The 23,372-nt window shown below is 62.2% G+C and overlaps 2 protein-coding genes across 9 annotated transcripts; one reads left to right on the top strand and one right to left on the bottom strand.

Annotated features, from left to right (window-relative positions):
- Positions 1 to 1,340: 1,340 nt before the first annotated feature.
- Positions 1,341 to 14,147, top strand: KLHL21 (kelch like family member 21). Of its 2 annotated transcripts, none has more exons than XM_057750956.1 (4): positions 1,341 to 2,535; positions 5,177 to 5,582; positions 8,882 to 9,020; positions 10,721 to 14,147. In XM_057750956.1, exons 1-4 carry the CDS (start codon positions 1,515 to 1,517, stop codon positions 11,012 to 11,014), a joined length of 1,860 nt encoding a protein of 619 aa, XP_057606939.1. In that variant the 5' UTR covers positions 1,341 to 1,514; the 3' UTR covers positions 11,015 to 14,147. The 2 variants fall into 2 exon arrangements, with proteins under 2 accessions (XP_057606939.1, XP_057606930.1); XM_057750947.1 differs by having other exon boundaries at positions 1,409 to 2,535; positions 8,882 to 8,954; positions 10,721 to 14,145.
- Positions 14,148 to 16,003: 1,856 nt separating this feature from the next.
- On the bottom strand, positions 16,004 to 23,246 carry ZBTB48 (zinc finger and BTB domain containing 48). Of its 7 annotated transcripts, none has more exons than XM_057706627.1 (10): positions 23,181 to 23,246; positions 21,903 to 22,599; positions 21,181 to 21,422; positions 19,019 to 19,133; positions 18,409 to 18,729; positions 18,072 to 18,158; positions 17,752 to 17,906; positions 16,903 to 17,273; positions 16,460 to 16,548; positions 16,004 to 16,358 (listed from the first exon to the last, which is right to left on the bottom strand). In XM_057706627.1, exons 2-10 carry the CDS (start codon positions 22,590 to 22,592, stop codon positions 16,062 to 16,064), a joined length of 2,367 nt encoding a protein of 788 aa, XP_057562610.1. In that variant the 5' UTR covers positions 22,593 to 22,599; positions 23,181 to 23,246; the 3' UTR covers positions 16,004 to 16,061. The 7 variants fall into 7 exon arrangements, with proteins under 7 accessions (XP_057562610.1, XP_057562626.1, XP_057562654.1 ...); XM_057706643.1 differs by lacking the exon at positions 23,181 to 23,246 and having other exon boundaries at positions 16,903 to 17,067; positions 17,137 to 17,273; positions 21,903 to 23,062; XM_057706671.1 differs by lacking the exon at positions 23,181 to 23,246 and having other exon boundaries at positions 16,903 to 17,067; positions 17,137 to 17,273; positions 18,409 to 18,501; positions 21,903 to 23,060.
- Positions 23,247 to 23,372: the final 126 nt, after the last annotated feature.

Here is a 23,372-nt window from a genome sequence, read left to right as displayed (position 1 = left end):
ATGTGGGCGCGATGAGGCTTCCATCAGGAATGTCTTTGCCAAGCCCACGGGGCATGGGTGGGGGCTATCCAATAACAGAAACTCAGGTTTCATCTGCAACACAAGAAACAGAATGAGGGTCTTGTCTTTCCTTTTCTTTCTAAGAGTCAAATATAACTTTATTTTTATCATTACAAACAATACATTTAAGGGTCTTTTCTAAAACTGAGCACACATTAAAGAAAAAAATGGCTTCCAAGTGAGGGAACTTTTTCATATGGTTTCACTGAAAGCGCAGTCCTGGTATTGCATCTATTGGGAGCAAAGTAAGGAAGATTTCTTTCTTCGTGGTCACCCCACACCTGATTGTGACACATCCCAACAGCCGCATCCCCTGGTTTTTAAGGCAGGCCCCTGTCTGACCTTGAGCTGAGGGCCCTGTCCCCTGGGGTACCTGGTGCCCGTCTTATGGAAAAGGAAACACTATTTTTCCCCTCGAATTATTTTCTGGTGCTTCAGCTTTTTGTTCAGCTTAACAGTTTATTCTTACGAATCCTCATGGCTTTTTCCAACCCTGATTTCTGCGTCTCCCGCTTCCATTTCCAGGAGAGGAGGGGCAAGGAGGCCAGGGTGACCAAAGGCAGCCAGAGCAGGCCTGACCCCTTCGGAGGACAGCTCAGGAGCCTGAAAGAGTCTCTGTGACTCGGAAACTAAAACCGCGCCTTCTGTGCTGACGGAAGTTGATGAAGTTAATGACCGAGTTGGTCAAGTCTGAAACTCCTGCAGGAACACAGTGGAGCAGATTCCTGGCGTCTGGCCCCGTGTCCCTTACGGATGTGCCAAGATAAAAACGTCACCTAAAGACCTTATACTTGTTCCTGCTTTGTTCCTGAGCTGTGAAAAAATAACATAAAATCTGTCCCGAATTCAAAATTGTTTGGAATCTGTCCCGACACAGGGTTCACTAGCAACCCTCGGAACTGGTGGAATTCCAAAACAAACAAACAAGAAAGCCATTGTGCCGCGTCGCCCGGGAGCAGCTGGGAAGTCTGGCGCGAAAGGGGTGGCTTCGCCCGCCACCGCCGGGTTTTGTTCAGCAGGCGGGCCCGAGTGGGTGGTGGGCAGGCCCTGGAAGCCCCCCGATCCCAGCGCACGGCAGGGCCGCCCCTCGGAGAGGACACTTGTCACCCGGTGTCCCCGGCTCGGGCGTCGGCGGGGGCCGCAGGAAGCCCGGGAAGGGCGGAAAGGGAGAGCGGGCGCGGACGGCGGTGACTCAGCCGGGCGCGCGGGGGCGGGAGCGCGAGGGCCGGCGAGTCAGCGCCCCGGGGCGGGCGGCGGCGGCGCCGGGCCCGGAGGGGTTAAGTGGGCGGTGCCGGCGACGCCACGCCCCGGCCCGGCCCGGCCCCCCGGAGGCCCCGGCGCCCGGCCGTATTTATAGCGGCGGCGCCCGGCGCGCCGCGTCTCCCCAGCTGGCCCGGGCCGCGGCTTTCCCGAGCGGCGCGCGCAGCGGCCCCCGCGCCCCCAGCCCCGGCGCCATGGAGCGGCCGGCGCCCCTGGCCGTGCTGCCCTTCTCGGACCCCGCGCACGCGCTGAGCCTGCTGCGCGGCCTGAGCCAGCTCCGCGCCGAGCGCAAGTTCCTGGACGTGACCCTGGAGGCGGCGGGCGGCCGCGACTTCCCGGCGCACCGCGCCGTGCTGGCGGCCGCCAGCCCCTACTTCCGCGCCATGTTCGCCGGGCAGCTGCGCGAGAGCCGCGCCGAGCGGGTGCGCCTGCACGGCGTGCCGCCCGACATGCTGCAGCTGCTGCTCGACTTCAGCTACACGGGCCGCGTGGCGGTGAGCGGCGACAACGCCGAGCCGCTGCTGCGCGCCGCCGACCTGCTGCAGTTCCCGGCCGTGAAGGAGGCGTGCGGCGCCTTCCTGCAGCAGCAGCTCGACCTCACCAACTGCCTGGACATGCAGGACTTCGCCGAGGCCTTCAGCTGCGCGGGGCTGGCGAGCGCGGCGCAGCGCTTCATCCTGCGCCACGTGGGCGAGCTGGGCGCCGAGCAGCTGGAGCGGCTGCCCCTGGCGCGGCTGCTGCGCTACCTGCGCGACGACGGGCTGTGCGTGCCCAAGGAGGAGGCCGCCTACCAGCTGGCGCTGCGCTGGGTGCGCGCCGACCCGCCGCGCCGCGCCGCGCACTGGCCGCAGCTGCTCGAGGCCGTGCGCCTGCCCTTCGTGCGCCGCTTCTACCTGCTGGCGCACGTCGAGGCCGAGCCGCTGGTGGCCCGCTGCCCGCCCTGCCTGCGCCTGCTGCGCGAGGCGCGCGACTTCCAGGCGGCGCGCTACGACCGCCACGACCGCGGGCCTTGCCCGCGGATGCGCCCGCGCCCCTCCACCGGCCTCGCCGAGATCCTGGTGCTCGTGGGCGGCTGCGACCAGGACTGCGACGAGCTGGTCACCGTCGACTGCTACAACCCGCAGACGGGCCAGTGGCGCTACCTGGCCGAGTTCCCCGACCACCTGGGCGGGGGCTACAGCATCGTGGCGCTGGGCAACGACATCTACGTGACGGGTGAGTGGGCTGGGATTGGTCAGGACGACCCTTGGGCCGCTCGGACTCCCCGCTCCCCTCCGCCCCCGGGGGAGCACATCCACCTGCAGGAGAACGCACAGTACCTGGAATCCCAGGACCGCACCTGGGTGCAAGTGGCCACTTCCTTTCCCCCTCCTTCTCCCCTTTGCTGGCACGCACCTACCTTTCTCGGGTTGGTGCTTAAGATCTAGAAGAAGAACCCTTGTGTAAGTGGGACGAGTAGCTGTTTGTGGGTCTCTTCTCCAGATGCAGAACCTGTCTGGGCAGCCCCCTCCTTGCCTGGGAGGTGCCCCCATTTGGTTGCAAGATACTGGGGCAGTCACCCTGCACAATGAGTGCTTTCTTTTTCTACCTAAGGAATCTGGGCACAGGCCACGGACTGACGCCCTGTGACACATCCAGTGATACATCCATCCCCCCCCCACCTCTGGGGGGGGGTTTCTCCCTCACAGCTGAGCAGCACACTTGGTCACCAGTGACAGGGTTCCCTTGGGCTTGCACCTAGCCACTGCCGGTCACGTGGTGTTTAGGCTGCTCCCTGCCCAGCCACTGTAAACAGAGTCACATGCTGAGAGGTTTTCTTCCAGTTACTTGGCCCAAACCCCAAAACACTGCCGAGTCATGCTGGGCGGGTCCCAGCCGGCCCCGGGTCCTGGGCATCTCCCACATTTTTTATTAAAGATAAATCCCGGTTCAAACATGAGGCTACCTCCTCGCGAGGGGTGAGGAGGGGCGGTCTGTGTGACGGCTATATAAGGAAAGAACCGACCAAGCGTGCACTCAGGGCCGGCAGAGGGCTGGACAGGACAGGGAGGCCCCGGCTGGGCCATCACAGCGCTGCGTCCAGGCTGGCACATTCAGGGGAAAGCCGGCTCTGAGCGGACAAGTGGGGCGCATCCCGGCCTAAGGACAGGCGCGGCTCTGTGGCCACAGCCTCCTTGGCCTGCAGCTCCGGGTCCGGCCTCTGTGGGAGTCTGCCAGCATCAGCCCCTTTCCAATTTGAGGTTGGCCCTGTGTTGTTTGGGAACCGCCCCCCCCCCCCCCCCATCACAGAAGTCTGGCCAGTGAACTCCCAGAACTGGTCAGACTCGCCCCAACTTTGCACACCCTTCCGTTAATGTCTCAGCTGAGCAGCTAATCCTCTGGGTTTAGACAGGTGGCTGAGTTGGTCCCTACAGCTGCCTCTAGGGAATTTCATGGGGGTGAGAAAGCAGCTTCAGCTGCCTTTGACACAGTTCTCCTTTAGAAGCAAGAAGGCAGGCAGACAGGACTTTACAAGGACTCTGTCTTCTCCCTCTAAAAGCTCAGTGCTATGAGCCGGATAGAATGGCAGGCCGGCTGTGCTCTGCCCTGTGGCCCCAGCCTTGGGGCAATAGGGAATGCAACCCCCAGCGTTCTTGGGATCCTGTGGGTTGCATTCACACTGTGGGAATTCTAATGTCCCAGGTGAATCTGGTTTAATTTGTAGCTACAGCCAGTACCACTGGGCTTTGGTTGGTTTTAAACTCTTTTTTTAGAATATAGACGGAAGAGTATACATCATACTTGTAAAGCTTGATGAGTTTTTCCAAACAAAACATGTCAGTAACTTGCATACAAGTCAGGAAATATGACCCCGGACTTCCTAGGTGGTGCAGTGGTTGAGAATCCACCTGCCAATGCAGGGGACACGGGCTCAATCCCTGCTCCAGGAAGATCCCACATGCCACGGAGCAACTAAGCCCGTGCGCCACAACTGTTGAGCCTGAGCTTTAGAGCCCGTGAGCCACAACTATTGAGCCCATGTGCTGCAACTACTGAAGCCCACACGCCTCCAGCCTGAGCCCCGTAACAAGAGAAGCCATGGCAATGAGGAGCCCGCACACCACAACGAAGAGTAGCCCCCATTCACCACAACTAAAGAAAGCCCGCGCACAGCAAAAAAGACCCAACACAGCCAATAAAATAAATTAATTAATTAATTTAAAAGAAAAGAAAAAAAGAAATACAACCCCAAAAGGTCGTAGTGTGAAGCTTGTGGGATCTTAGTTCCTCAACCAGGGATTGAACCCACGCCCCCATCAGTGGAAGTACAGAGTCTTAACCACTGTGCCACCAGGGAAGCCCCAGCATCACTTTCTGTGTTAGGTTTCTTGCTTGCAGGGTGCTGTAGATTTCCTCCCAACTGGTCCTGGCACAGCCTCGGTTAGGGGATGCCCAGGAAGCCTAGAATTTCGTGAACAAGTGCCTGGGCACCCGCCCACATGCTTTGTGGCTCCCCTGGAGAATGGACTCTGAGACCTGATGCCCTGGTCTGGTTGAGGTGTTTGCCACATGTGCAGGGGTCCAGACTGAGATCACTGTTTACTTAGAATTGCAGCCCCTGGACCTTGGCATGGCCCAGCCCGCAGCGATTTGGTGGTGTTTTTATGGCATGAAGCTCGGCCATCCTCCTGGGCATTGCCTGAGCCCCTGGCCTGGGCCTTGGTGAGAGAGGATGTGTATTTCCGTGGGGCCAGGTGAGGGTCATCCCTCCCCCACGACAGAAGGGTCATCCTTCCCCTGCTCGGAGGTTCAGGGAGTCACGGGTGGGTGACTCACCCCAAGTCAGCTCGGGCCAACCTGTTGTGCACCCTGGCAGGCGGGTCGGATGGCTCCCGGCTCTACGACTGCGTGTGGAGGTACAACTCAAGTGTGAATGAGTGGACGGAGGTGGCACCCATGCTGAAGGCCCGGGAGTACCACAGCTCCTCCGTGCTGGACGGGCTGCTGTACGTGGTGGCTGCGGACAGCACGGAACGCTACGACCACACCACCGACTCCTGGGAGGCCCTGCAGCCTATGACCTACCCCATGGACAACTGTTCCACCACGGCCTGCCGTGGCCGGCTCTACGCCATCGGCTCTCTGGCCGGCAAGGAGACCATGGTGATGCAGTGCTATGACCCGGATGTGGACCTGTGGTCGCTGGTGGACTGCGGCCAGCTCCCACCCTGGTCCTTTGCCCCCAAGACAGTGACTCTGAATGGACTCATGTACTTCATCAGGTGAGTCCCCAGGGCAAAGGCCACTGCGTGATCTTTTTTACCAGCGAAGCTCATCTTCACTGTTCTCCCCATTTCACAGATGAGAAAACTGAGGCCATGCTGGGCTCTAAGGCTGGGTCTTTCTGACCTGGAGCCTTTGTCCCGCCCCCATTCCTTAGAATGGTTTCTGTGGCCTCTAGGGGTCCCACGTGTGAGCTAGGTCCTTGCAGAGAACTTTTTGAGGTTCATAAACGCTAAATCAGTTGTGTCTCTTTGGCTGGACTTTGCCTGGGGGTCCCACTAAAAGCCCTTGTTGGTCTCACATGGTCTTCATTAAAAGGAAACACCTGTCCTACCTGAGAGGGACTTTGAATCTTAAAAAGACCAGAGGAGAGCCTTCTGGACACTTGAGTCTTGGGAGGGTGGGGTGGCCTTGACGGAGGGACCCTGTGCTCACCATCTGGCCGCTGCCGGGTGTGAGGGGGCGGGTGGAGGGATCAGCCCTGCCCCCGCTTGCATGTTCCATGCGTTTCTGCAGGTTCTGTCTCTTTCTCTTCCCGCCTGGCCTGGCACAGGGTGGGCACGTGAGTCTTGCTGAAAGAATGCTGCTCTCCAGGGATCCCGCAGCCACCCTGGACCAGAGAGGGGCCTGGTACTGAGCAGGCCCGGCACTGCCTGTGGGAACAATGACGGTAGTTAGCCTGTGGCGTCCCCGATGGACAGAGCTCTGGGTGGCCTGTTTCGTGGGCGTTGTCACGGCTGATCCCTGTGACTGTCTGCTGAGATGGGCACCACAGTCATCCCCATTTCACAGGTGGCAAAGTAGAGACTTAGAGGGGTAAGGGACTTCCTCACAACCACAGGCTTTAAGTGGTGGCACAGGGTTAGAACCGAGGACATCCAGTCCAGGTCCCGTGTGCTGTCACCACATCACCGCCTCCCTGGGCCAAGCCGTGGCCTCAGCAGCCGACGGGTCCCCGTGCAGCCATGGGTCTCAACGACTTGTCACAGCCCAGTGCCCCCTCCTTGTGGCCCAGGGGGCATCCAAGGAACTAGGGGCTCCCAGCCGCCGGGCACAGCTTCTGCATGTGGGTGCACGTGTGCACATACATACGTGCTTGTAGGTGTTCGGACCTGCCGCTCCCCTCCCTGGCCTAGAGCCTGCCTGAGCTACGGGACCAGGAGGGAAGGGTAAGGTGTGAATGGCTGTCCCCCTGTCCCCCTTCCCTCTGCGACTTTAAATTGGGAGCCTCCGAGGGCGGGAACACTGAGCTTCTCCCCGCCCCTCGCCATCTGAGCTGCCCCTCCCCAGACTCAAGGCTCCTTCCAGGCTTTCTGGGAGAACACCTGAATTTGGAACCGAGGTGTTGTTGCTTGTCACTGAAGTGGCCAAGCGGCCAGGCCTCCCCGCTTCCCAGGCAGTGGAGATGTGCTCTGAGAAAGCCCCAGAATCCCAGCCAGCTCCCAGTCCTGTTATAAAACATCATCTGACCCTTCACCCGGCTCTCCCTCCCCCAAGTCATGGTAACGTCTTCAAAGATGGGGGTGGAGACGGCTATAAATACAACTCGTGTGGGTGCCAGAACTGTGGCCTCAGCCCCTCGCGGCAGTTCCAGGCTGAGCGCTTTTGAGAACATCCTCCCCTCAGCCACCTCCCCCGCCTCCGCCCTCCATGGTCCTAGAACAAGACGTGCCCAGGGGCTGGTCTGTGGAGGGAAGGCCCCCCCTCCCCGTGCCTCCCTCCTCCCGGCGGGGATCACTAAACCGCCCCACGTGCAAGCACTAGGGCGCGCCCCAGGCCCCCTGGTAGCCTTCGTCCAGGGTCACCTGGGCCACGGGGGTGGGCTCAGCTCTACTCACTGTACCCCCCTCCCCCCTCCCCCACCACCCCTGGCTGAGAGCACATGGTCTAGAGAGGCAGCGTGCTGGTCCTCCAGGGGAGGGCGGGGGCCTGGCCTCACCTGGGCGTGTGGGCTGGGCGGGGGCCTGGGTCTCGTGCACGTGAGCGCTCATGCACCCTGTCCACGCGCAGGCGTCCCACGACGGTGGGGACTCAGCCCGCCGTCTGCTGCTGCCCTGGGCTGTGAGCCGTGACCGTGACCAGCAACCTCCCGGGCCCCTCCCCGCCTCCCCGGGCAGTCCTCCGCCTCGGGCCCCGTTGAGCCTGGCTCCTGGGTGGGGGAGGCCCGGCCTCCGCAGAGACAGGGGCTGAGAGCCTGGTCCAGCCCGGCCCCTTCCGCTGTAGCTTCTGTGTCACGGCAGGGGGCGGGGGCCAGCCCAGCAGGTCCCCGTGTTAATTATCATATCATGGGCCATGAGCTAAGAATGGCTTTTACATTTGGAAGTGGTTGGAGGAAAAACATCAGAGCGAGAGTAGTATCTCGTGACGTGTGAAGTCATGTGAAATTCAAATGAGCCTCCGTGAATGGGGTTCTGTATAGGTTTGCACCCGCGTGCGGCCGGCCCCTTTGTTTCTGCCGTGGCTGCGTCTGTTCTCAGCGCTGGGGACCTGCTGCAGAGGCCTCTGCCTGGCGAGGCCCGAAACACTTACCCCCTGACCGTTCTGCTGCCGCCTGACCTGTGGCCGGCGTTACTGTCGGTACTGCTGTTTGGGGGGCAGTGACTTTGTGTTTCAAGGCTGTGCCTTTGCTCCTCCTCTTGCAGAGGTCAGACGCCAGTCAGACAGGATCGAAGGAGGCTGAGCCCAAAGGGGAGGGCCGTGCTGGTGTCCTCATTCCTGGGACTCCGGTCATTCTGCTGGGCATTTAGGATGTAGCCGCGAACGGGGAGGGATGGGGGGGGTGTGGGGGGGGGGCTGACAGCGGTGGGAGGGCAGTGGCCGAGGAGCGGTCGGGGGTGGGGGGGTGCAGCGGGGCAGGAGGCCTGGCTCAGACTGGTCAGCCATGGAAGGCTGTCCTGAGCGGTGGCACAAGTCCAAATCGGAAGGAGGAGTCAAGACTGGTGGGGAGGGCCGTGGTCAGTTCAAGATCGGAGGCTAGTCGACGTGACCGTGGGGGCGGGGGGGGAGGCGTGGTGCTGGGCTGCAGGGAAGGGTGTAGGCACGGGAGGGCGTGATCTTTGGGTTTGCGGAACAAGGCTGGGTTCTGGCCTCGGAGCCCAGGCCAGATAGGTGTGGGGGCCTGACATCAGCCCCTGCGAACCAGGGATGGGGTCCTGCTGGCCGGTGGGCTACCCGGTAGCATCACAGAGGTCCCCAAAGGAGATGGGCCTGAAGGACCCTTCTTTCCAGCCCTTCACACCCAGGGGCTTCCTACACACTCTGACCTGCTCTTTCTCCTCCTCCCCCCTCCACTTCCCAGGGACGACTCTGCCGAGGTGGACGTGTATAACCCCACCAAGAACGAGTGGGATAAGATCCCGTCGATGAATCAGGTACGTGCGCAGACACGCCAGCACGAGGAGCGCGGGCTGGTCCTGGTTTCCAACCACAGTGTCAGCGTAAGTGTTTGGGAGGCAGTCCTGGTGGGCAGGGCCCTGTGTTGAGCCCTTTCCCGGCGTTATTGCACGGAAGAGAGGGCTGCTGTTGTCCTCAGCTTGTGCTCAAGGGTCACCGAAACAGAGACCGTAAATAAGATGCCAGGGTACACAGCTTAGTGAGTTCATCCATTCAGACCAGTGCTCGTTGAGTGCGTGCCATGAGCCAGACAGCATGCTGGGGGAGAGTATTCCACGGAGGGTCAGCAAGTGCAAAGGCCCTGGGGCAGGGCGTGCCTGGTGTGGCTCGAGCAGAGTGTACGGGGGACAACAGAGGGGATGAGGTCAGATGAGGAGGTCTTTGAGGATTGACCTTGGGAATACATTTACTGAGCACCTGCTGTGTACCCACACTGCTGCTGCCTAATGGGCCTCACCCCTCTTTGCTTATTGAGAAGAGGGTGCTGAGTTTGACGGTGTGATAGAGCCAGGAAGGCTGGGTGGAATTTGGCCACACGGGCAGTTTCCTTAGTCCCAGTTACACATCTACACCCACCTATATCTTAGCTGTCTTCCTTAAAATTTCTAAACCTGGGAATTCTCTGGCGGTCCAGTGGTTAGGACTCTGAGCTTCCACTGCAGGGGGCGTGGGTTCCATCCCTGGTCAGGGCACTGAGATCTGGCAAGCAAGCCGTGCAGTGCAGCCAAATAGAAAAAAAATGTCTGAACTCGCCTTTGTGCTGTCTCTGCACGGCAAATGTGATAATTTACAATATCACAGCTTATTTAAGGTCTTTAGGGGAATTCCCTGGCGGTCCAGTGGTTAAGACTCTGCACTTTCACTGCCAAGGGCCCAGGTTCCATTCCTGGTCGGGGGACAAAGATCCCACAAGCCATACAGCACAGCCAAAAAGTATTTTTTTTTAATGAATAAATAACATCTTTGCAGTTAGTAAATATAACTTTGGTTTCCCCATAATGAGCTACACATACTCATAGCAATCTTGAGAAAGATGGGATAGTCCAGCCTCGTTGTTCAGAGCCCAGACTGTTTTATTTGTTTGTTTGTTTATGGCTGCATTGGGTCTTCGTTGCGGCGCACGGGCTTTCTCTGGTTGTGGCAAGCGGGGGCTACTCTTTGTTGAGGTGCGCAGGCTTCTCATTGCAGTGGCTTCTGTTGTTGTGGAGCACGGGCTCTAGGTGCACGGGCTTCAGTAGTTACAGCACGTGGGCTCGGTAGTTGTGGCTCGCAGACTCTAGAGCGCAAGCTCAGTAATTGTGGTACGCAGGCTTAGTTGCTCCGCGGCATGTGGGATCTTCCCGGCCCAGGGATTGAACCCGCATCCCCTGCATTGGCAGGCAGATTCTTAGCCACTGCACCACCAAGGAAGTCCCAGAGCTCAGACTTTGGATCAAGTCCCAGCTCTGCTACTGTCGGCCATGTGAGGCTCAGTTTTCCCATCTGTGAGATGGGGAGAACAGTCCTGCCTGCCTTACAGGGCTGATGCTGCTCACGGAGAGACGTGCACCCATGGCCCCTTGACTGTAGGGACCAGCGTGCCATGTGAGCCCTGGGCATGGAGCCCGTTTCCTAGCTGGGGTGTAGGAAGCACCAAGGCCGCCCCTCCCGAGGGCCCCAGGCACCTTCCCCGTGCAGGGGGGCTGTGGGGGCTCTCCCCAGCCCTGGCTGCCAGCCTCCACTCACCACGCCCCTTGGCCCACAGGTGCATGTAGGGGGCAGCCTGGCCGTCCTTGGAGGGAAGCTCTACGTCTCCGGGGGCTATGATAACACCTTTGAACTCTCGGACGTGGTGGAGGCCTACGACCCAGAGACTCGGGCATGGAGTGTGGTGGGGCGGCTCCCGGAGCCCACCTTCTGGCACGGCAGCGTCAGCATCTTCCGCCAGTTCATGCCCCAGACGCCCCTGGGTGGGCGCGGCTTTGAGCTGGACAGCGGCAGCGGTGACGTGGGTGTGGGCTGGCCCCAGCCGCCGCGGAACCCCGCCGAGCTGCACTAGCCCCAGCCCCGCCCGGGGAGGGCCTCAGTGCGGGTAACCCGGCACCTTAGGGGGCAGCACCCCCATCCTTCGTGCACCAGGACAGGTTGGGCTCACCAGCTGGAGCGTGGGCTCGGGGGCTGCCGAGCGAGCCTGGGGATCTGACACCTGGAGCGTCTCTGTGCTATTTAGAGCCTGGGTCGCAGCTGCTGGGGTGAAGGCCGGCTGAGAATGCCCCTCCCTCAGTCCAGGAAGAGCTGCCTCCCCACCACCATGTCTCTGGCTCCGGCAAGTCACCCCCCCCCCCCCCGCAGGCCCCCAGCTCACCACTCCAGGGACACGCCCCTCTTGTAGCTGCCACTGTGCCTCCCTGCTCTCCCCTCGGAGAGGAGGGCCACATCTGGGTATGAGCGGAGGGGGCGGGGTCCTTCCAAGAGAGTCTGAGGATGGCCTCGCTGCAGGCCCTGCTGTCCTAGAGCATCGATGATCAGGCAGACGATGGCTGCAGTGGGGTCCCACTCCACTGCCAGGGCCAGACACCCGGCGGGCCAGCGCCCCAGGTGGAAGGGCTCTGCCTGCCCCGCTCCTTGCCCTGCTGGGGTCTCGCACCAAAACACACCTCATGGGTGGGCCTCCCAGAGGTGAGCTCAGACCTGGGGGCACAGGGCAGTGGGACTGGACAGGAGTGTGGCCTTGAAGGGGGCCCAGAGGGACCTGCTGAGTGTTTGCTGTCTCCAGTGGGCCTGGGCCCACGCAGGTGCTGGGGGTCCCTGTCCACACACCCACCCGCGGGTGTGGCCCCACCTGGCATGGGGGCCTCCGGGACCTTCATCCCAGACCAGTGCGGAAGAGGACAGAAGCCTGCAAGTGCAAGGTCGTAGCTCCTCCCTGGGAGGCCTTGGGACTTTGTCGCTGAAGCCTAGCCAGGCAAACAGCTGCAGACACCCTCGCACAGCGGTCTGTGAGCGGAGGATCCCGTTGCTTCTCAAGCAGGCCCGGGGCGGGGCAGACTCAGTGCTCGGTCACAAGGTTTCAAACACAGTTGGCCTTTGCCTAAAAGAAGGGGAGGCAGCTAGAAACAGGGTCTGTTCTGTTGGATTTATAACCTCTCCCGGTGCCCTTGCTGAGGCTTTCTGCAGGGTGGGGGGATGCCGCAAGCTCCTCCGAAGGCTGGGCTTCTCCAGGAAGGTGGCAGGAGGAGCTCCCGGGACCCCCTAGCTGGTGTCCCTGGTTTTCTCTGAGGCGTGTGAGCATTTCGGTAGATTGGCGGTCTTGGCCCCTCAAGGTTCCCAAAGTAGCCTTTGCTTGAATCTGCTCTTCCCTTCCAGAGGGGAGGACGTTTACATTTTCCTCGTTAGATGAATGTCCATCAGTGTGTTCTCACCAAGGAAAAAAGCTTTCTTCACAAGTGGCACTTAAAACCCTTTCGTTGGCCGGACGCCTTGGGGTGCTTGTTGGGTGGGGCCCTGCCTTCCCTCCTGCATCCTTTGAGGAGCCCTGGCGGGGGGCCGTCGCTGTCAGGTCAGCCGTCTTGCTCTGGAACCCCCTCTGGGGTGGCCACCGCTCACAGCCAGCCCTTCCGGTCCCCTCGCGTCGCGGCTCGTCAGCTGGCCGCTCCCAGCCCCCCATGTGGCAGGCACGGTGGGAAGGCGGCGGGAGGGGGTGGGTGCCTCCTGCCACAGGCCTTGGCCAGGGTGGGTGCTCGGCCCTCTGTTCCCTCGGGGACCCTCCCCCGGGTCCCCCTCCTGGTCTGTGCGTCCTCCCCCCAGGGTGGCCGAAGCCCCAGGGGCTCCCCCTCCACAGCCCGCACCTCACTTCCCAGGGGTTACTGAGACCGTTCTTCCAGCCCAGGTGCCTGCCTGGCGGGCTGAGCCCACGCAGAGGCGGTCCGGCTCCCGGGGGTGGCTCCAGTTCCCCTGCAGGCAGAGGCTGCCAGGCCTGATCGCCTGTCTCCTGTCGGGGGCAGGGGGGCGGCAAGGCAGGGCTGCAGGGGAATGATGAAGCCCTGATTATATGCCAGTCACCAAGCTCGGTGCAAGACCGTGCCCTGCCCAGTGGGTGTGACAAGCCACACAGAGATGTGGTGATGACTTCTGTGACGGGTCATGGGCGGGCAAGGCCTGATCTCATGGGAGACTCCTGGTGCCTCTCGGGGGCTGTCTCCGTAAAGGGCCCTGACAGCCCCAGAAGGCAGGGCAGGGAGTGGGGGGCAGACAAGTGCCATGGTCACTGGAACTCCCCCCGCCTCCCTCCAGGCAGGTGTGGCTGTGCCTCTGTGTCAAAGGCAGGGATTTTCTATAGGCAGTGACGCACAGGGAGAGCTTTTTTGCTGCGACAGGGGACTGCAAACACGTCTTTCTCATATAAACCAGCCTTTATTGCCTGCTGCGGTGGTTCTGGTCAGCGCTGAGGGCCGGAGCCCGGGCCCAGGTCTTTGTCTGGTCGTCCCTGTTTTTGGTCCTTCACCGTGGGACCGAGCATCCCACTCTCTGGTGGCGGTGCATCGTGGGGGCTGGGGCGGTGCAGTGATGTTCACTCTAGAACCACGCAGGTCCCTGTCCCTCAGATCCCGTCTTTGGTTTAAAAGACCGAAGATGGGAAGAGGACACAGCAGCCCTGGCAACAGCAGGCTCCAGCTGGGGGTCCGGGATCAGGGACGACCCCTGAGAAGCATCTCCTCCCTCCCCTGCCCCCCCCCGCTCCTCGCGGGCTCGGGTTCCCATCACTCACACGTGTCTGTGTACTGACGGGCCGGGCCCGCCGGGGAGGGCCTGTCTCTACCCATGGATGGACGCAGCTTTCTCAGTCAGTGAGACGAGGTATAAGATTCAGTGACTAGTGTGTAACGCTGACCTACTGCTGTAGAGTGTTCTGTATTTATATGCCTTCAGAGACTCTTCTGGATGCGGACCCCTCCCTCCAGCGTCCGACATCCAGTGCCCGCTCCAGAGCGTGGGGCAGATTTGTGTATTTATTTGTCTGTTGGGTAGGCTGATGTGTCCAGCATCCTGTTTAAGGTTTTAGGATACCTTCAATACATAACGTTTTGGAATAAAAACATTTCCTATACATTTGGTGTCATTGCCTCTGTCCTGCTGCTGCTGGATCTTGGAACCTTTGCGCTGAGACCAAGTGCGTGGGGCAAAGGGAGCGAAGTAGTATTGAGGCACATACTTAATGCTCCTTAATGAAGGGGGCAGGGTTTGGAGCCCCCAGGGCTCGTGCTAATGGTTTTGGGGTCAAAGCCTTTCGGGCCCTTTCTTATCTCCATCATTACAAGGCGTGAGTTAGTGGAAAGAGGAGGCCGAGCCCTGGAGCTGGGAGGAACGCAGGTTGAGGCTATGGCTTGCCTACCTGAAAGCTGCTTCCACCTCCTGACCTCTCCTCTGGGCGTGCTACCTTGCTCCCTGCTCCTCCTCAAAGTGTGGTCCTGAAAGGTGATGAGATCCCTGTTTCTTGGATCTGGCAGGAGGAGCTGAACGCTTAAAATAGAGGGTCCCTCCTGGAAGAGGCCGTGAAGTTCAGCACGTTCATCACGTCTGCGGAGCCCGTTGAACCTGAGGAAGCCGCCAGTGCCAGGCCAGGAAGGGGGCATCGCAAGGCCATGGTTTGCCTCGATCCCCTTGCCAGAGCTGACGTAGCTCGTGCCTTGGCTGGCAGTTACCGCATTTCAACACTTACTGTCTTTACGTCTGAGCTCCCAAGTGGGCAAGGAGTAAAAGGGTCTAAAGTGGAGTTTTCCTCCTCAAACCCTAGAACGTATTTAGCGTAGCATGGGGCTGGTGCCTCGGGAGTCCTCCAGTGACGAGGTGTAAGTGGCGGCTGACTCGAGCTGTTGGGGTCACGACGGTCGCTACCCGACGCCGTGCTCACCCGGTGCCAAGCATGGAGCAGAAGCACTTACTCTCTGTGGGGCAGCTGTAAGTGGTACAGGTTCTTTGGCACTCCCCGCCTTGAATCCAAGGAACTGATGTTTTGGTGACTGCCTGGACCATATAACGTGGCAGGGGCGACGCTGTGGACGTCCAGGGCCACGTCACCAAAAGGCCTTGCAGCTCTGGCCTGTTGGGCCGTCTGCTCTCGGCACCCAGCCACTGTGAGGGAGCCCAGGCAGCCCACGGCGGCAGCTGGCCCACAGCCAGTGCTGACTTGCCAGGCACACAAGTGAGCTGTCTTGCGAGCAGACCCGCCCCAGCCCCGAGGCAGTGCTGGGGTGGTGTGTTCCCAGCAGCGGGACGGGGACAGCAGGCTTCCTCACTTCATCCTCACCTGTGAAGCGTGTACTCTTACCAGTTCCATTAAATACGAGGAAATGAAGCAGTCGTCACGTGCTCTGGGTCACAGCCATGAAAGAGGAGCGGGGAAGCAATCTGGATGCAGGCAACTGGCCTCCTGAGCCCATACGCCCTTCCTCCCGGGGCTGCAGGACCTGGGTACTACCAGAGCCTCCTGCTGTTCTAGGCCTGGCCTCGCCTGCGCCCCAACCCAGCCCCAAGCCTGTCCTCCCGGACAAGCAAAGCAAGCTTCTCCCCAGGGAAAGGTCCTGTCCGTGGTCATGCCACCAGGCAGGGTCCAGAGCACGCTCAGCCACAAGCCGGACTGTCCTCAGGCCCAAGGTCCATTCGGCTGCACGCTAACCGGGCCCTGTCGTGGGCCAGCCACCATCCTCAGGGTCCTGGCCACCCTGTTTTGACTCCAGAGGGTGGCAGCACCGCAGCTGCGCTAGAGGGAGGGATGCGACTGCCACACCTGGCCACTGGTCCTGGTTCTAAAACCCAGATGGGAGAAAGATGAGAGCATCCGGGTCAGAGGCTTAGCCCCCAAAGCTACGCGCCCAAGTTTCACTCGGCTGGGGTCTCCCGACAACATGGGGATGCTGCTGGCCAAGCTCTGGGGTGCCCAGAGGATCAGGCAGGACCATCTCTTCTAGAGGACACGGTGGGAAAACAGCACCTCCCTGGAGCCCAGGTCACCAGGGAACAGACAGCTGGGTGGGCCGGAACAATCGAGTCCAAAGCCGTGTGGTTTATTGGGGGCTGGGGCCGGGTGGGGGGTGGGGGGCCCGTGACTACGTGTCGCAGTCCTCGGGGATGGCGGCCGTGATGATGAGCGAGGGCTCCATGACACCCGGGCCTGCAAAGCCCTCCTCCGCACACAGTCTCTGACTGGGGAGTTGGGAGGCCAGGCCGCCCTGGGCCAGCGACTCCACGATGACCTCGGCCGACCCCACCTCCAGCTCGGCGGGTGGCTGGAGCGCCACCACCACCATCTTCTCATCCTCGATGACCAGGTTCCGGAGCTTGCGCTGCCGGGGATTGTAGTTCTCCACCCGGTCGTGGATCTCCATGTGCCTCCGCAGGTGGGCCTAGCAGGGAGAGGGGCTCAGGCCGGGTGCGGAGGCGCCTGGGGGAGAGGGGCTCAGGGGGCCCGAGGGGGCAGGAGAGGCGAGCCTGGTCCCGGGCCTACCTGCCGGGTGAACTTGTAGCCACATTCGGTACACTCGAACTTCCTGACCCCCTTATGCCTCCTGACGTGCACACGCAGCTGCTCCACGGCTGCAGGCGGGAGGGGAGGGCCACCCGAGTCAGGGGAGGCAGGGAGCGGGGGGGGGGGGGGCTTGCCCCGAGAGAGGAGACACAGCCTCCGGGCTGCAACCGGGACCTGGCCCTGCCAGGCTCTCCAGGGCCACCCTGAGGGCACGACTGCCGGGGCAGCCTCCGCCCCCTCCCTGCTGGCCAGGAGGTTCCACTGCCAAGGAGCACGTGACGGCCACGGCTGCACCCCAACCTCTCCCGGGGGAGCCCCTCCAAGTCTGATCAGCATCAGCAGGACACAGCCCGGCCCTCTCTCCCCACACCCAGGTTCACCGGGGAAGGCTGAGGGCAGCGGCCTCCCGCAGGCCCAGGCACCTTTGAAGGTCTTCCCACAGATCTGGCAGAAGTGGGGCCGGCCCTCCTGGTGGCGGCTGGCCACGTGCCTCAGCAGGGGCCCCTTCTCCGTGAAGCGCTGCTCACAGAACTCGCAGCTGAAGGGCCTCTCGCCGGTGTGGGTGCGGTTGTGCTTGTCCAGGCTGGCTGTGGGCACGAGGGAGGGCTCAGCCGCGCGCCGCCGCCCCGGGGCGGGGAGGGGACGGCCTGCCTCACCTTGGGTGCGGAAGGTCTTGCCGCACAGGTGGCACTGGAAGGGCCTCTCGCCCGTGTGCGTGCGCAGGTGCATGTTGAGGTTGGCCTTCTGTGTGAAGGCGTGGCTGCAGACCTCGCAGACGTGCGGCCTCTCGTTCCTGGCCGGGTGGGGGACAGGCAGGGGCGTCACCGAGGGACGTGGCCCCCTTCGCGCCCCTGCAGCTGGGACCACGCCAGCCCCAGAGCCAAGGGAACACGCAGGGCTGCAGCCAGCCCGCCTGAGCCGTGGGAACGGGCCCAGGCTGCCGCGCGCTGCCTGGTGGAGAGAGGGCTTGGGCAGCGCTGGGAGACGGGCCCAAGCTCCACCCCGGGAGCCACAGGAAACTGAGACTCGGCCCAGGGAGGGATGGAGCCTTGCCCTGCCTTAAATCCCCCCCGTCCCGCCCCGCCGCCAGCCTCCCAGCCTGGCCAACCTGCCCGTCCCTCGGGCGCTCCCACCCGGGGGGCTGCAGGAACCAGACACGGAGTGGGGGGCAGGCGGCCCGTGTGTGCAGCAGCAAACTCTGCCCTCCCAGCTGACCGCCGGCCTGGAGGCGGCAGCAGGGCCAGGCCCTGGGGGAGGACGGGCCTCCCCACCTGTGCTTGGCCTTGATGTGCATCTGCAGGCCATTCCGGCTCGAGGCCCGGTGCCCGCACTCCTCGCACACGAACAGCTTCTCTCCACGGTGCTTGAAAGCCTCGTGCAGCTGCAGTTCCGTTCGAGACAAGAAGCACTTGGCACACGTGGGACACTGAGGGACAGAGGGGGCGGGGCCAGCGTAAGAAGGGAGGGCTGCCCCCGGACCCCGCGCAGCCCGCCCGCTGCGGATGCAGCCACGGCGGCCTCACTGTGCTCGTTCCCGGCACCGGAGCGTCCGGCCTGGTCCTCAGGGTCCTCAGCACAGCCGGGCACTTACCGCGTGGGGCTTGGGGGCTCCGTGCAGCTTGATCATGTGGCTCTGCAGGTCCTTCTTCTGCATGAACTGCTGGGAGCAGGAGGAGCACTGGAAGACAGGCCACGGCCACCCTGAGACCACCGCCACCAAGGGCACCCTGGTCCCCCTCGGGCTGTCGGGGCAGGAACCCGAAGGCAGGGCCCAGCCTGAGATGCAGGAGGCTCCTTGACCTGCTGTGAGGCCAGTAGGGAGGGCTGGGCTCCTCGACGGCTGGTGAGGGGGCGGCCCTGACACCATCCCATGTAAAGGGCCAGGCGGGAGGGGCGGCCCTGGGCCCCGGGGACAGGCCGAGCCTGACCTTGTAGGGCATCTCCCCCGTGTGGGACACCATGTGCAGCCGCAGCTCCATCCTCCGGCGGAACGTCTCCTGGCACACGGAGCACGTGAAGACCTGGCAGTGTGAGGGGCAAGCGGGGCCGGCGTCAGCGGGGGCCTCTGCCTGCGATGGCAGCCTCTGCCCGAGGCGGGGGCTAGGGTGGGAGAGGGCAACACGTAACCTGCTCGCCCTGACCCTGACCATCGCTGAACACTGCAAGCCCACCACGCCAGGCTGGGGGCCAGGCTGGAGACGGGGGCCGGGCAGCCTCACCGCAGCCCTCACCCGGCCAGCAGCAGGCCTCTAGGAAGAGAAGCAGGGGTTTAGCCAGCCGAGTCACGTGGGCCAACCAGGGGGGTGGCGGGAGGTGGCCAGGTGGCCTTTCTCACCAAAGTACCCCTTCTCCAAAGCCCAGGGGCCCAGGCAGGCAAACCCAGAATGCCTCCTACAGAGTCCCGCCCTCCTGCGCTGGTGCCCCCCGCCCCCGGGACCTGTGTGGGCCCCGCAGCTCTGCTGACTGTCCCATCCAGGCCAGTCCCGAGGGCCCCCCCTGGTGGCAGAGGGACAGAGGCCGGGGCCGGCCCGCACGCACCTGCTCCGAGCGGCTCATGCAGTTCCGGGCTTCGTGCTCCAGCAGGTTCTCCTTCCGGAAGTAACACTTCCCGCATTTGGGACACTCAAAGGGCTTCTCCCCAGTGTGCTTCCTGCTGGGAGAAGCCACGGGGGTGTGGGGGCTGAGCCAACGTGCCACCCTCCCTCACCCAGGGACCCTCCCTGTGCTCCGCGGCAGGGGAAGACGGCCACCTCAGGCTCTCCATGTGGCTCTGCCAGACCCAGCTGGGGCAGCTGCAGGGGTGAGCCCAGAGACCCTCCTCCCTCCCGGAGACTCTGCAAGGGTGAGCGAGGCACAGCTCCACGCGTGAGGGGCCACCCCGAGCCACAGGCCAAAGGGGAGGCCCAGCTGCCAGCAGCTCTCTGAAGGCAGAAATAATCCCTGGGTCCCAAATCCCTGGAGAAACCCCTTCGTCTACCTGGAACTTCCATAGGCTCAGGCTTCAACATCACGGCCAGAATCTGACCACCTCTCCTGGCCTCCTGCCCGCGCGGCCGCCTGGGCCTCCTACCCAGCTCCGTGCTCTATGCGTGCCTGCCAACGCTTTTCACTTCAGGAGCCTGGCGGGCCGTAAGTGTGACAAGACCTCATCGCCTCTCTCCTTACAACCCTCTAATGCTTGGCATCTCACCCTGAGAAAGGCCTGGGGGCCTGCGGGGACACTGCTGCCGGCCCTGACCTCGCAGGCCCCCCCCATCCAGCGCCTCTGCTCTGGCTCCTCTCGGGCCCAGAGCACTCTCCCCAGCCGTCTGCTTGGCGAACTTCCTCACTTCCTTTGAACCTGCCGGACTGTCTCCTTTTTCACAAAGGCAACCTGACCCCACCCTGAACTCCCCAGCCTCCGGCACTGCTGTCCTTTTTTTTCCGCAGCACTTCCAGCCCTTCATCACACTGCAGCGTCTCTTATCTGGTGCTTCAGGGTCCCATCGCCCTGCTGGGAGGCGAGCTCCACAGGCCTCTTTGTTCTGTTCACTAAGGTACCCCGAGTACCCAGCCACCTGGCAGACAGCTCAGTGAAGGAACGAAATGAACCCTGACCTCAGAGCCCGGAAGAGGCGCAGGGAGAGCTCTGACAACCTGCCAGAGGCCACACACTTTTCTCATCCTCTGCTGCCCTACTGACCGTCCTCGTCCCCTGCCCCACAGATCTCAGGAGGCCGTCAACCTCCCCACCCCCCACCCCCCAGTTCTCAGGGTCAGTCGAGCAGCCCGCAGCCCAAGATAGGGATGGGGACGGTGCCTGCACCCAAGTCTTACACTAGGGGAGCGTCCAGGCAGACATGGATCACCCCAGGGTGACTTGCCCAAAGGCTCCACTGGCAGCAGCTGCCCCGAAGCAGGGAGAGCAAACGGGCTTCACCCCCAGTTCCGACTCCCTGCGGTCACTAGTGGCTTCCCCGAGCGTCCTACTGAGAAAACGTGTACGGCCCAACCTGGCTTGGCAAGAAATCGCTCTCAGTGATGTCCCGGGCTGAGGCGGGGCAGGACGGGACGGTGCATCAGCAGGTTACCGTCCCTGCAGGCCGGGCAGAGAGCAAGGCTCCTGGAGCAGGGTCTTCCTAGAAGACGTCCTGGGACGATGGAAATGCATTCGGCAGCCGGGGCCACACGGGGCCACTGAGCCCTTGAAATGCGGCTAGCGTGACGGAAGCACTGAACTTATTTCATTTCAATTTGATTTTAAGTTAAGATAGCTTCACGTGGCCTCTGATTACATTACGGGTCTCTAAATGCTCTGCTGACACCTCAGAGCTAACCTGTCCCCAGAAATGCAGGCCCCAACCCTAAAGATAGGCATCTTGGCCCAAAGCCCACACTGCCAGGCTTTAGAAATATACAGGCTTCTCTCACTGCCTTGGGAGAAGCCAGCTGGAGGTCAAGGTCCACAGGGGGTGGAACCTGTTGCTAAGGTGTCCACAAACCCACTCCAAGCAGAGGGCCCACAGGAGGGAGAGGAAGAAGGAAGCCAACCAAGGTCAGGTTCTCACTCCCTGAAGGTCAGAGGATGCCAACGCCAGGCACTATGCAGGTCTGAGACGGAGCCCCAGCCCCTACGTGGCCCAGAGGTGGGGAGCGCAGGCCCCCTCCCCCAACACAGGAACAGCAGACAAGAAAAGAAAATAGAAAAACAGAACGTTTACCTGTTGTGAACTTTTAGATAATATTTGCTGAGGAACTTTTTATGACATGTGGGGCATTCGACCGGCACCGCTGTACCTTTTCTGCTCTCAGCAGGCTCGGCTGCCAGGGCACCTGCGCTCAGGGCTGGCGCGGCAGCACAGGGCTTTCTGATTACGTGTGACTTCCTCCTGGTTGGCACAGTCTCAGTCTCAGAAATGTAATCACCATCCCCGTCGTCCTCAACTTGAACCACCACTTCCCACTAGAGCAGAAGAGGCAGCAGGAGGGTGCGAGGTCACCAAACGAAATCAGTGGGGGTGCTGGGGACAGATCTACGGGGCAGCCAGCTCCATCCAGTTCCATCCCAAGTCCCAACCCAAGCACATCCCCAAACATGTCCCTTCATCAGTGACGGTTCCCTTCAAGGGGCCACAGCAGGCAGCATGCGAATCTCAGGTTTGGAGGGCAGTAGCTCTATTTATGGATAACCGGAAGTTTGCCTGGATTTCACTGGGAAACACCTGATGCTGCCCACTTGACCCCAAGAAGCTGGCAACCACAGACACAACTTGCAGAAAAGTCAGCCTGAGGATGCAGGGTGGAGCTGGCTTCCTATATTTGGAGAAAACTTGTCCTAAACCCACAAAACAGATTCTACATTAGGGTCCAGGTTATCCCAGAAAAGTGTCAGTCTCTCCTCCCCACTCCTGCCTCCCCCTTTCCAGCACCCTGGGCACAGTACCTCATTAGTCCCGCCCTGCAGCTGGACACCTTCAGCCTCGAAAGGCCTTGGGGGCACTTTGCAATCCTCAGGCTCCTGGTCCTCAGGGGGACAAAGCTTCAGGGCCTGCTTGAGTTTCCCACGGAGGAAGGAAGGGCTCTCGCCCTGAGCAGGGAGACCAAGCTGGGGCCTCTGGGGGCTGGGACTACCACTGAGCTCCTGATCCCTGGGGATCTGACCCAGAGTCCTGGACACTTCCTCTTCCTCCAGACCTGCGGAGTCCTTGAGGTGGCTGTTCACATCCCGAAGGGCAGGTTTCCCCAGCCCGCTCTGGCCACTTGGTGCCTGTCCCACCGAGGCATTGGGCTTGAAGCTCTGGCACAGCTCTACAGCCTCTGGCACTCGCAGCTCCCTGGCTGCCAGGAGCACCTGATCCCGGTTCCCCGAGGTGAGGGCGAGGTGGCCGGTGTAGAAAAAGTCCAGCAGGAGGCCAAAGATCTCAGCGAAGCCGGCAGGGAGGACGATACTGCCCCCTGAGCCATCCCCGTAGAGACTCTGGAAGAAGTGGCTGCAGCAGGCGAGAACGCTCCAGTGGGCCTTGAACACCAGGCCCCCCACGTCCAGGGTGGCGTCGCAGTACTGGCCCCTCTCCCGCTGCTTGTTGAGCTCCTGCAGAACCTTCACACTGTGCTGGACGAAGGAGCCGTCCATGGTCCGTCTGAAGGGGAGAAAGACAGCAGTGACACCCTGAGCAGTCCAACCAAGGGATAGCAAGAGCCCCCGGATCTGAGAGGAAGGAAAGGGGAGGCAGCCTCTTCAGTCACATTTATTACAACCAGGGCTTAGATCAAGGTTGGGAGGTGCAGGCTGAGACAGGAACGGACTGAAAGCCTCCCTGGGGGCGGGGGCCGAGGAAGCAGCCCACATCGGGGGTGCCGGCGGACGAGGGTGGCACAGAGTCGGGAAGGGGGTGCTGGCGGGAGGAAATTAAGTGTGGGGAAAGGGGCGGGGGCCCCGCGCGAACTCCTCAGCCTGGCACTGCGAGAAGACCCGAGGCGGGAGAGCGCGGCGGCCGCGGACAGGGGGACGGAGCCCACGCCGCGCCCACGCGTCCCGAGCGGCCGGGCGGAAGGCGGCCGCGGCCCCCTCCGCCAGCAGCCGCCGCGGCCCGCAGCGCGCCCGCCCCCGCCCCCGCCCTGCGCCCCCCGCCCCCTGCCCCCTGCCGTCCTCGCCCAGGCCGGTCCTCCCTACGCCAGGCCCTCCTGCCCCGAGCCAGGCCGCCCGCACAGCCCCACTGACCAACTACCCCAGCCGTACGTGCCCCGCCGCCCGTGCGGAGACGCCGCCGCCACCGCCGCCGCCGCCGCCGGACGTGACGTCAGGGCGCGCCGGCCGGGGCGGGCCCCCTCGGAGGCGCAGGCCTCTACCTCCGGCCCCTGGAGGCGGGACCACGTAGATAACGGCCAATGGAATGCGGGGAGAGGCGGGGCC

This window comes from Hippopotamus amphibius, chromosome 1 (assembly GCF_030028045.1).
Source record: "Hippopotamus amphibius kiboko isolate mHipAmp2 chromosome 1, mHipAmp2.hap2, whole genome shotgun sequence".
In the NCBI taxonomy this organism is placed as follows: Eukaryota; Metazoa; Chordata; class Mammalia; order Artiodactyla; family Hippopotamidae; genus Hippopotamus; species Hippopotamus amphibius.
The sequence above is the reverse complement of the archived record's forward strand: the minus strand, read 5'-3'. Positions and strand labels throughout refer to the sequence as shown.

Excerpts from the sequence above, each read along its gene's own strand:
- ZBTB48 (XM_057706627.1), bottom strand. The coding sequence starts at position 22,592 with ATGGACGGCTCCTTCGTCCAGCACAGTGTGAAGGTTCTGCAGGAGCTC. Across the intron at positions 18,159-18,408 it reads CGGGGGAGATGCCCTACAAG|TGCTCCTCCTGCTCCCAGCA; the intron begins GTCAGGCTCGGC and ends CCTGTCTTCCAG. Across the intron at positions 17,274-17,751 it reads CACATCAAGGCCAAGCACAG|GAACGAGAGGCCGCACGTCT; the intron begins GTGGGGAGGCCC and ends CCACCCGGCCAG.
- KLHL21 (XM_057750956.1), top strand. The coding sequence starts at position 1,515 with ATGGAGCGGCCGGCGCCCCTGGCCGTGCTGCCCTTCTCGGACCCCGCG. Across the intron at positions 2,536-5,176 it reads CAACGACATCTACGTGACGG|GCGGGTCGGATGGCTCCCGG; the intron begins GTGAGTGGGCTG and ends GCACCCTGGCAG. Across the intron at positions 5,583-8,881 it reads GGACTCATGTACTTCATCAG|GGACGACTCTGCCGAGGTGG; the intron begins GTGAGTCCCCAG and ends TCCACTTCCCAG.